This window comes from Pectinophora gossypiella, chromosome 27 (genome assembly GCF_024362695.1).
Source record: "Pectinophora gossypiella chromosome 27, ilPecGoss1.1, whole genome shotgun sequence".
Taxonomy (NCBI): domain Eukaryota; kingdom Metazoa; phylum Arthropoda; class Insecta; order Lepidoptera; family Gelechiidae; genus Pectinophora; species Pectinophora gossypiella.
Window position 1 is genome coordinate 967,560 of NC_065430.1, and position 13,063 is coordinate 980,622.

Below are 13,063 nucleotides of genomic sequence, written 5' to 3' on the forward strand. Positions count from 1 at the left end.
ATGGTCTGGATTGCTATTTATCTACGGTAGTAGTAAATCTATTAACATAACTTCATCATCAGCCGTACGACACCCACTGCTGGGCATAGGCCTCCCCCAAGGATCTCCACGATGATCGGTTAACATAACTTACTTAGAGGTAATTAAATTGCTTAATAATTATTATACTTAATGCCGAAACGGCTTCAGCTCAGCAGGTGTCATCATTCATACCCAAAAACAAAGATAAAAGTTGCTTACGTCTTTTATCCATGAAATTAGAAGGTTCAACGAAGGCAAATCTGTACAGTCATGAGCAATATAATGTACCCACTTTAGGACTCTGTCGCACTAACATATTTGACATTTAGTGAGACTTACAGTTCATTTTTTTTTTTTGTTTTGGTTTTCCCCGAAGGGTAAGGCAAAGGGAACTATGCCCATACAGCCATGTCTTACGTATTTTTTTTCTTGATGATTAATGAAATGATGAAAGGTGATGATGATGAAACCTAAGCCCCCACCCTCGGAGTAGACTCCTACTCCGAACCCCAAACGAATTAACTCGAAAGTCCGCATAAACTTTTGAGTTATGAAGCGGCTTCCTGACACGAAGCGAAAATAGGCAGATACACTTTGTTTATTGAATACTCCAATATAATAACACTCGCGAATGTCTTCCGACTAACTTAATGCGATCATTAACCACAAAACACCACTTCGTATTAATTATTTAGATTACTCAATGAAGAAAGCAACTGTCCCGTTCCCGCTTCCCGCCAAAAAGCCTTAATGTGACATGGTACCAAAGTGTATACATATTAATGCTCGTGACCGTACAGCTCCATCTATATTGATTTCGAGGAACGTACCTTGAAATGTCCTTCATTATGTACAAAAATGGAGAGTTCCAAATCGATTACACACTTTGTTTCAAAAACTGCAAAACAAAACGAATTATCAAAGCAATCGATTACGAGGTTAGGTAACATTCGGACACGAATTTGAAATTAAATATAACATAACATAGCTAACTGTCAGTACTATTCAGAGGCGGAGAACAGGAGTCCTAGTAAGACTTTGTAATAGACTACTCTGGGCGCCATACCACTCGAGATAGAGGCGGCCAATCAGCTCGCGACACCAAACACTTCAGGACCCCGATACCGACCTCGCCGGCGTGGTCGACGATTTCACTCCATCAGCGCTTATCGCTATCGACCTACTAGGGTCGATTAATTCTTTCAAATATTTTCCTCTGAGCCAGAGTTCGCGCCCAACTGGGCACCCACAGGCCTGTTGTCTTAAACGTTGTACCGGGTGAGAGCCTTCAGCGCTCCCCATTTGTCCGGCCAAGTAGTTAATGCCATCTGCGGCAAATCTACAATAAGTCACGTCAATAAAATCTTTATTTAACAGTAATTAAATGCCTTTATTTTGTTTGGATTCTAGATTCTTAGACTAGATTCTAGGAACCAGCAAATCATAACGATTATGAAAGCAATCGATTACGAGGTTAGGTAACATTCGGATATGACTTTGAAATTAAATATAACATAACATAGCTAATCGCATAGCTAACTGTCAGTACTATTCAGAGGCGGAGAACAGGAGTCCTAGTACGGCTTTGTAATAGACTACTCTGGGCGCCATCCCACTCGCGTCAGACAGAGTACTGCGGAGCGGAAGGCAAGAGGGAAACCACTGCCCTATTTTTCCCTAAAAAGTAGCATGGAGAATGCTACACCGAGAAGAGCGTGGCTCTTAAATTATTGATGAGATATAGGTTTTACTTTTCATTCTATGATGTAATGTATTATTGTATGACAAGAGTTATACAGCAAAATGTATATGTATACTCATTCTTGTTTTCTTTTCAACAAATGTTTACACTACACATTATTAACAAAACAATCAGTGAAGGAATTCTCTTGGTTACAAATGGGTTGTGTAGTAGGTTCAAGATAAATTATGAAAATCTGATTACTAAATATAGATCAAAAACTAAGAAAAAACATTTTCTTTTTTCTATTTAACTTATTTATGAATTTCAAACAACAAAAACGTAATAATAAGTCCGACATTTTTCACGTCACAGTGTACTTTTTCATACAATTTCCTTAGTAATTTCGTGTTTTTACGTTTAGTAAAAAGTAATTGATTTGAGGAACTCGGTGGCGCAGCGGTAATCGTGCTCGGTCTGCGATTGTTGAAGTTAAGCAACTTTCGCAAAGGCCGGTCACAGGATGGGTGACCACAAAAAAAAAGTTTTCATCTCGAGCTCCTCCGGGCTTCGGAAGGCACGTTAAGCTGTTGGTCCCGGCTGCATTAGCAGTCGTTAATAACCATCAATCCGCACTGGGCCCGCGTGATGGTTTAAGGCCCGATCTCCCTATCCATCCATAGGGAAGGCCCGTGCCCCAGCAGTGGGAACGTTAATGGGCTGATGATGATGATGAATTGATTTAACTAGTTAGAAACTAGCCTAATAAACACACATCTCCGATCCTAATCAGGGTGTGCAGCCGTACAACCAATAATACGACGTATAAAACGGTGACTATCCGCCCAGCACCAAGTCGCATAGGGCGCCGACCAGGGATGTTATGGATATGAAGTTTCTGATACGGATAATAAGTAAATTAATTCGGATTATCCGTTAGTTTCGGACAATTTCGGTTACAGATATTATTATTTTAAGGAATTTCAAAAGTAAAATACAAATAGGTAATACCTAAAATGGTTTTATTTATAACGACAAGTTATTATTATGTTAGGACGACAAAAGAAGAAAAAAAAAACAAACAGTGCGCGCGGCTTGTCTGTCGGCACTGGCAGCGGCCAGCCGATCAAAACAACTTGTCATAATTATGTATATATATTAATAATATATATTAATTTTAATAATTGTGTCTCAATTAGGCTACGTCCGTATCCGATAATATCCGAAATTTTTATTTCGGATTCGGTTACGATGACGGATGTTTTTTTATATCGGATATCAGATAGTTTCGGTTACGGTTACGGAGCTTCCTAACATCCGCGGGGCCGACCTAATGTACTGTACAGTCATGAGCAATATAATGTACCCATTTTAGGACTCTGTCGCACTTATATATTTGACATACCTATAGTGAGACTTGCAGTTCAATTTGTCAAAAAAGTTAATGTGACATGGTGCCAAAGTGTATACATATTAATGCTCGTGACCGGAGCTATGCTTTTGGTAAATCATAAATCATATTCGTAATTATTTTATCAATGTCTCATAATATTTAACGAGGGACTTTCCAATAGACGTTCCCCAAACGTTTAACGTGATAATTACCTATTTTCTCATTGCTGGGGTACATAATTATTCAAAAATGTAATATAATAGCAGAAGCACATTTATATAACTAATCGGTGCTTGATATTTCGATCACATTATGTATAGAATGATGTTGCTACCTATATGGCTTTGCTTTATTTTGTTCACAATAATAATGGGTGGAAGGTGTAATTGTACCTTGGTCATCATTTATACCCAAAAACAAAGATAAAAGATGCATATGTCTGTTATCCATGAAATTAGAAGTTTAAACGAAGAAAAAACTTAACAACGCCATCTATCGTGTTTTTGGGGGACGATTGGAAAGTCTCTCATTCAGCTACTATGCCAATAAAAAAAAGGATGTACTTACATATTCATGTAGGTTTGGCTGCCTTGTGCCCGGATGCTGTTTGCCCTGGCCGGACGCTTCCCAATCGTCTGAACGTGGAAACCAATGTTCTGCAACGCTTCGTGGTCCAAGATCTTCCTTCCATCAAATATGTAAGCCGGCTTCATCATCACTTCGTATATTTTCCTGAAGTCCAAGTCTTTGAACTCGTCCCATTCGGTGCAAAGGACTATTGCATGAGTCCCTGACACAGCTGAGTAAGCAGTATCATGTATCAGGACGTTCTTCTTTACTATCTCTGGCTCAGACGTCAAACATGGATGAGTTAGTTCATAGAATATCTGGTCGATTTCAACTTTAGGGTCGTATATGTGTAACTTAGCTCCTTCGTCTAACAATGTTTTGCAAACGTGAATTGCCGGAGACTCTCTTGTGTCACCCGTGTTTTTCTTAAACGAGAACCCGAGTATCGCTATGTTTTTATCAGTGACCGTATTGAATAGTGATTCGATTACTTTTCTTGTGAAACGGGTTTTTTGATAGTCGTTTAAGCTGATTACTTGCTGCCAATACGCTGCTACTTCAGGCAAATTCAGGCATTCGCACAGATAGATTAAATTAAGTATGTCTTTCTGGAAACAACTGCCACCAAAGCCGATTGAGGCTTCAAGGAACTTCGGTCCGATACGGGAGTCTCTGCCAACAGCTCGTGCTACTTCGGACACATCTGCCCCTGTGGCTTCGCAGACAGCAGACAAAGAATTTATACTCGAAATACGTTGAGCTAAGAAAGCATTTGCGGCTAATTTTGACAACTCCGAGCTCCAGGTATTTGTTGTTAAGATTTTCTTCGCCGGAATCCAATGTTCGTAGACCCAGCACAGTTCTTGAATGGCTTTCTGGCCCTCAATGGTGTCTTCACCACCAATGAGGACTCTGTCTGCCTCCACCAAGTCCACAATAGCCGTTCCCTCAGCTAAAAACTCTGGGTTCGACAGTATCTGGTACTCTACTCCTGGCTTGGTGTTTGCTCTTAGGATTTTCATGATAATCTCAGCAGCTTTAACAGGAACAGTGCTTTTTTCGACCACAATTTTGTTACTGGTCGCCAGATCGGCTATCATTCTGGCTGCCCCCTCCACATACTTCAAATCCGCAGCCCTTCCTTTGCCATTACCAAATGCTTTAGTCGGCGTATTTACAGATATGAAAATCAAATCGGCTTCTTGTATACCTTTAGCTATGTCGGTTGAAAAAAACAAATTGCGCCCTCTGCACTGCTGTACAACTTCATCCAACCCGGGCTCGTAAATCGGCAATTTATCAGAGTTCCACTGAGCTATTCTTTCGACACTTTTATCACAAACTGTGACTGTTATATTAGGGCATTTCAGAGCTATAACACTGCATGTCGGCCCGCCGACATACCCCGCGCCTAAACAGCAAATTTTCTTTATAACCATCGCGTTAACACGTTTTTACACTTTAATAAAACACTAAATTCTAGATATTAATGTGCAGATAACAAACTTCTATTGAATTAATAACACGATAAGTGTCGATAATTTCAATTTAGTAATACAGTGTTGTTAACACAAGTTCCCATGTAATTCTAACGCGAGTTGAGTTATTCAATTGTAAATTAGTTAGGTGAATATGTCCTCACTCTAACAGAACGTCTATGCGGTTTTAGTATAAACAAATGAATGCCTTCTTTTTATAAGCAGAAAAGCACTGGCTGACTCTTCACTTCACTCACGTCATGTGAAGTCAATGACATTGTATAATGATGGAAGTAGCAGATTGATTCAGACTCACTGAGTCAAATCAGATCTATGAGGCAATTCAACTGCCAATCACTCCTTTAAAAATGGAAATGAAATTAATAACTTCTGAAATGGTGTGAATAATTTGAAATAGGAATATAAGAGCACAATCTCTGAGAAATTATGGACAAAAATTGCCTTTGGCTTAGCTTTACACGACCAGGGAAGAGTTAAAATGGCCACATCGAAGCAATTCATCTAAGAAAGCAATGTTGCAATTTGCGCATACAAAAGTAAGTCTTCTTCTATCGTGTAGGTCGTGAAGTGGAGTACCAACCTCATCAACCCTGGTGTCAGGGTTACTATTGAGCCGCCAAAGGGCCCTTACATGGTTCGTGTAGCGACTACTTACTTACATTACTAACATAAAAACATAAAGAGCCTATATACGTCCCACTGCTGGGCACAAGCCTCCTCTCAATCAACCGGAGAGGGTTGATTGAGAGGAGGGTGTCTCACTTACATTAGTAAATAGTAACCGGGACCAACGGCTTAACGTGCCTTCCGAAGCACGGATCATCTTACTTTCGAACAATCAGGTGATCACCCTGTAATATCCTAACCAAACTAGGGACCACTAAATATTTTTTGTGATATGACCCCACCGGGAATCGAACCCGGGACCTCCGGATCGCGAGCCCAACGCTCAACCACTGGACCACGGAGGTCTTTTAATTTAAAGTAAGTGTGCAACGCAAACAAATGTCTAATAGCAATATTGCTTTCTTAGATTAATTAAGCAAGAAATTGCCACCACCACAAGGCTATACGGAGATCGAATTACTCATCACCAAAACAAACTGGCCCGGAGTTTAAGTGACAACCACTATATGAGACTCCTCAAAAGGACGCACATATGGGATAACATACAGTAGCACCTTAATGAAGGCAGCCTTCTAATAAGGGGGTCTGTCCTGCACGTTACTAAAACCAAACCATCAAAACTGCATATGGTCAGTCGACCGATCGCATGTTTGGGCACAAAAATGAAAAAAAAAAAACATTAATTGTTTCGATGTGGCCATTTTAACCCCGCCCTGGTCGTGTAAAGCACAGTCGTTTATGTGCTTAGGTAGAGGGAAATGCGTGCGATTTAACCTTTAAATTCAGCTACCTAGGCCAATAGAATAAAAGTATATAATGACATGACTCAGTGAATAACATAAAATGTGAGTCTAGATCACCTATGCATTTCGCTATAGGAACACACTCTGAAAAAAAAAGCGTATTTAGCAGATAATTCTGTTAACGGTTAGAATAACTTAATTACCGTTATATGACGTTCATAGCTGGTTTAGAACCGATTTTTCTGTATAATTATTGCAAATGCTATGCAATGTATGATGTATTTAAAAAAAAATAGATTCGAAACATAGTGACGGCTGATGGTGGCAATGAGGTGACAATAGGCTTTTTGCCGGGAAACGGGAACGGGACATTTGCTTTCTTCATTGAATAATCTAAATAATTAATACGAAGTGGTGTTTTGTGGTTAATGATCGCATTAAGTTAGTCGGAAGACATTCGCGAGTGTTATTATGTCGGAGTATTCAATAAACAAAGTGTATCTGCCTATTTTCGCTTCGTGCCAAGAAGCCGCTTCATAACTCGAAAGTTTATGCGGACGTTTGAGTTGATTCGTTTGGGGTTCGGAGTAGGAGTCTACTCCGAGGGTGGGGGCTTAGGTTTCATCATCATCACCTTTCATCATTTCATTAATCATCAAGAAAAAAAATACGTAAGACATGGCTGTATGGTCATAGTTCCCTTTGCCTTACCCTTCGGAGAAAACCAAAACAAAAAAAAAATGAGGTGACAATAAATAAGCGACGTACAGTGCAACATAATTCTGTATACCATAGGTATCTGATCCAAATATATAAGCTTTTGCCATTAAGAACATTATATTTTTGAATAATTATGTAGGTACCCGGTTAATGAGAAAATCGGTAATTATCACGTTAAATCTGAACAACGCTATCTTTATTTTCGTGGGGAACGTAGCCTGGAAAGTTTCTCATTAGTTTTATATAATGCCTCCGTCATTATATTTTTTAATTATGAAGAATGGGGGGTTAAAATGGCCACATCGAAGCAATTCATCTAAGAAAGCAATATTGCAATTTGACATCTGCGCATATAAAAGTAAGTGCGCAATGCAAACAAATGTCAAATAGCAATATATATTGCCTTCCTAGATGAATTGCTTCGATGTGGCCATTTTAACCCCCCTGTCCAATCGTCCCGTTAAAACATGATAGATGGTGTTGTTGTTTTTTTCGTTTAAACTTTTAACTTCTAATTGCATGGATAACAGACATGCATCTTTTATTTTTGTTTTTTGGTATAAACGATGACCCTTTTTATTACACCAAGGTACAATTACAACTTCCACTCTTTATTATTCTGATCAAAATAAAGAGAAGCAATATGTATAGTATAGGTAGCATCATCATTCTATACATCATCATCATCAGCCGTACGACACCCACTGCTGGGCATAGGCCTCCGCCAAAGATCTCCATGACGATCGGTTATTCTTCTATGCTTTAGTTATTGTTCTGAGGCTTTTATACAGTGTCATCTATTTTTTTTCGTAGCCTGGTAATTCCTTCATTATTGGTAGGGCAAAGACCTTGTGGTCTTTGTGGTAGGAGATTTCCGGCTAGGTTTAAAGTAAAAAACATGTATTCAACGTGTGCCTAAAGCGATATTGTCTTTCAAACACGCACCGACAAATCAACCTTATTAACTGTTCACTGTGATCGTTATTTGTAGGGTCAAGGGTTATATGTTGTTTGTTAAAATATTGACCACAAAGTGCCGACAGAGTTTAGAAAAAATCTACCTTATTATTACTCACAATGATCCATTTTATGTCTGCCAAAAAACCATGGTTTGTGGCTAATCTTTTGACAAACAGTTTTCACCTCACAAAAAACGATTACGTCGGATAAATCGACCTTATTATTACTTTATAAAACCCGAGAGTTATGATTCACGAATGATTGAAAGATATAATATCGCTGTTAAGTTTGCGTATAAGAGCAGCGATATTATTTTTTTAAACGCAGCCGAACCTAAATAGCCGGCGTACAAAGACCAAGTTCGGCGCACGCACGTCACACGTCACTCGCATTGCATCATGATAAATAGTAAGTCAAAGCAGAAATCAAATTACAATTTCAGTTCACAGGCAGAAATAATGTAGTTTTATTGTGGAAGAGTAACTATTTCGTGGCTAGGTATTGTGAGGTAAGACGATTGTTTTACTTATAAATATTACTGATAATTAATGATATGAGAAGTAGGTACCTACTAGGTAGGTTAGATTCCAACTAGTCAAATCAGTTCAGTGTTGCCAACTTAGTGGATTTTCCACTAGATCTTGTGGTTTAGAAATGTGGTTCGGCGAAAAAATATTAGTTTTAGTGGCTAGTGGATTTTTTAGTGGATTAGAGCCCTTTCAGTTAGCGGTAAGTGACGAATTTAACCACTAACACAACTGAATATGGTTTATGAGTTACTCGAGCGAAAGAACCAATATTTATTAGTAATACATACAATTAGTTTCATATTGAGTAAGATCAAGATGCCTAAGTCACAGTACACCCAAAAGTTTTGTAATTGTTGGTTACGTGACCCAAGTTTTAAAGGATTGGTTGCAAATAGTCGAAAGCACTGGTGGTCCAGTTACTAAGTGCAAATTATGTGGTATATTATTAAGGAATCATTATTAATAACAATTGAATAATTTACCCTGTTTCTAGCACGTCTTTACCTACGACGCGGTGCTAAAGAGGGGGAAAAACATCCCACGATCTGACTGCACTGATTCGGCTTTGGGTTATCTAGTGAAATTCTGGTGGTTTGAGAGACCGCTCAGTTTTAGTGGTTTCTGGTGGTTTGCACGGCCACATTTGGTGGGCTGGTAAAAATAAAGTTGGCAACACTGAATCAGTTACTTTTTACTAAACGTCAAAATACGAAATTACTATGGAATGTGTATGTAATTATAAGCAACCTGTGATGTCATAGAAAAACAATTGGTCCTTGTAGAAAAACGTGTCAAAATGTCGCACTACTATTCCACTTTTCTTTATTATAATTCATAAATAAGTTAAATAGAACCTTTAGATCTGTCTTTGTTTAGTACTTAATCAGAATTTCATAATTTATCTTTACCTAGGAAACTATTCAATTCTTGGAACACCGGTATAGAACCGAGGTGTATTCTAATTGTATTCTAAGATGTTCACTTGACTCTGCCTCAGCTGAGCATTTTGGTATTCTAAATTGAAATTGGTGCTAATTCCTGTAAATACCATCTAATTTTATTTTAAGTTATATCTGTCATTTTCTTATCCGCCGAAAAGGAAAGGGACGGGTAATCGACAAGCATAAAATTTATGGAATAATTTTAAGCAGAAATCGTCAACCGTCTAAAAATTTTACATTGGCCAATAACCCGACAGGATTAAGTAGACAGCACGTCAAACGGATGGCATAACAGCGAGATGCCCATTTTATTCGCACGGGTTATTCATTCGTTTTAAATTAACTGGTTGACCTTGACAATCATCCGTCCCTTTCCTTTTCGGCGGATAAGAAAGTGACAGATATAACTTAAAATAAAATTAGGTGTCTGCAGGAATCGGGGACATTTACGTCGTCGACTTCAGGACTTTACTCACTGGAGTCGAGCATATCATATTGCCAACATAATAATACGAAATTAATGACGTCATGCCTTACTGGACGCCGTCTAAGAATTTTGAGCTGAGTTTGAGAAAGCCCTAAAGGTCGACTCAAGTGACTTGCCCAGACAGATCTCGATCAATTTAACGATCGGCCTATAACATATACAGAGTGCTAGTGACATCGTAACGAAAACTTTGAGGGATGATTCAGACCATCATTCTAAGTTGATATCAAGTGGAATTTTCCGTCGCAAAAATATGGATCGGAAAATAATTAAAAAAACAGTCAAATTTTCATGAATTTTCCGACAAGAAATTCCATTTGATATCAGAACTTTCTATTTGACTCAGAATCATGATCTGAATCATCCCCCTCAGTATACGTTACGGTGTCACTAACACCCATACCTACTTGTATGGCTACCTGTATGTACTTGTACGGGGTGTAAGTGACATCGAATACGAATACATCAAGTGGAATTTTCCATCGCCAAAGTATACTTAGAATGGAAAATAATTTAAAAAAAACTAAACAGAAAAACCATGAATTTTGCGACGGAAAATTCCATTTGATAATAACTTAGAATCATGGTCTGATCATCCTTCAAAGTTTTCGTTACGATGTCACTAACACCCTGTATACTACCACACCTCCGCTTACAGGCGTGGTACGGTCACGAGCATAATATGTATACACTGGGATTCTCTTAAAATGCATAAATGTTACTGTCATAATTTTAATGATCATAATCCTTTTTGCATAACGTTTTTTAGCATAATAGTACTTTCCCATAATAATATCTAGGTATACTGGTTTGGTAGGTATAAGTTATTTTTGGACTAATATTTGTTGGTATAAATTTGATTCGCATATAAATAGGTATCCATAATTTTTTTTTAGAATAATAGTATTTTGTCATAATTTTTACAAGGGATAACAGTAGGTTAGGGTGCGGCGGGGGTGGCCCATGGGTCACCCCTACGCCGCCAGCATGTTTATCTTACACACGAAAAGTATACTGAATGATGACCAACAGCATGAAATAGTGTCAAAAAATATAAAAAGTAAGTTTCGAAAATGTTCAAAGTTGTGCCAAAAGTTTTCTTATTCCGAGTATAGTTTTTATGCTTATAATAATTATGCTTATATATCATTATTGTCATTAATTATTATGCTTATAGTAGTTATGAGTTTCAAAATTATGCTTAAAAAGTTATGACAAATTAATACTATGCGTAACTAATAATAGGACAAGTAACAGTATGCCATGGTAAATTATTACAAAAAAAATTATGAGTAAAAATAGAGAACCGTATACACTTTGGTACCATGTCACATTAACTTTTTTGACAAATTGAACTGTAAGTCTCACTATATGTCAAATATGTTAGTGCGACAGAGTCCTAAAGTGGGTACATTATACTGCTCATGACTGTACTATGTGATAAGTTGTTGCTATTAGCAATAAGGTACTTTCCAGGCTACGTTCCTGAAAATCAACATAGATGGCGCTGTACTGATTTCAATACAATACAATACAAATACACTTTATTGCACCAAAATAAAAAGAAATATTTTCAAAAAGTCTCTTAACTAAGTAAATGGCAAATGGCGGCCTTATCGCTTAAAGCGATTTCTTCCAGACAACCATAAGGTGAGGAAAAAGGTAAAAAAAAAATATTGAAAGATTTCCCTTCGTTTAACCTTCTAATTTCACGGATAACAGACATATGCATCTTTTACCTTTGTTTTTGGGTATAAATGATGACCCTTTTTATTATAACAAGGTACAATTACAACTTCCACTATTTATTATTCTGATTAAAATAAAGACAAGCAATACAGGTATAGGTGTACCAGAATCTCATGGCAAATGGGGAAATAAAATTTCTATAGTAAGCAACACTCGGGTAATTGAATGAAAACGTCTTGATACTTTTTATTTTTTACCTATAGCAACAAAATTCTAATACATAATCTGATTCAAATATCACGCAACAATTATTTTTATATATGCCTCTGCCATTACAGTGTATTTTTGAGTAATTATGTACCCGAACAATGAGAAAATAGGTAATTTTCATTTTTTATAACAGCAAAACGCCGTCAGTATTTTTCGCCGTGTTTTTGGGGACCGTAGCCTGCAAAATCCCGCATGAATCTACCTTACATACATTGTTTTAAGTTTACGCGGTTATTATCATAATTAAAGCACATAATAACGGGTTCTTACCGCGTTTAAACAATCCACAAATATTATCGACAGAACGTCATTACATCCCCAGACTCGTAAAAGAGGCTATTGAAATCAGAAAACATAAAATTTACAACAGGGAAGACGGGTTCAAATTATCGAGCATGTGGAATCCAGTATTAGGTGTTGTAAAAAGCTTGAAACGGCCTAATGTGGTGAAAAAACGTGAGGACACAGTGAGTGCGGTTTGTCGTAGTGAGTTTGGTGCGAGTTCAGATGGTTCCGAACATTCCGATATCAAAAACATAAACAAGCGGCAAAGAAAGAGGGTAGACAGATATGTCTGCCCGTAGAAAATTATGGATCTACCTAAGTACTCCACTCCAATCTCATCAGTCATCCCGTGATCATGGCACTTGCAACAGTGTCGAAATATCGGGAGTTTCATATCCCCATTTAAACGCGGTAAGAATTATTATTTTGTGTGTACTATTTATATAAGTAGGTATATATGTTAGGTTATGTATATAGGTTAGGTATAATTATATTTGTAAGTATGTTATATATATTTATTTGCATGTATTTTGTTGGTGAAATTGTACTTTATTGGTAATAAGTTGTACTTATAGTTTGTACCCGCAATCTTTCAATTATTATTTTTTTTACATTTTACGTCACCTTATGGTTGCCTGGAAGAAATC

General features: G+C 37.5%; 1 protein-coding gene and 1 non-coding gene across 2 annotated transcripts; both read right to left on the reverse strand.

Annotated features, from left to right (window-relative positions):
* Positions 1 to 3,639: 3,639 nt before the first annotated feature.
* On the reverse strand, positions 3,640 to 5,375 carry LOC126378779 (UDP-glucose 6-dehydrogenase). Its single transcript, XM_050027172.1, has one exon. The coding sequence runs from the start codon at positions 5,102 to 5,104 to the stop codon at positions 3,659 to 3,661; it is 1,446 nt and encodes a 481-aa protein (XP_049883129.1). The 5' UTR covers positions 5,105 to 5,375; the 3' UTR covers positions 3,640 to 3,658.
* Positions 5,376 to 6,063: 688 nt separating this feature from the next.
* On the reverse strand, positions 6,064 to 6,136 carry Trnaa-cgc (transfer RNA alanine (anticodon CGC)). Its single transcript has one exon. It is a non-coding gene; the product is annotated as a tRNA-Ala (tRNA).
* Positions 6,137 to 13,063: the final 6,927 nt, after the last annotated feature.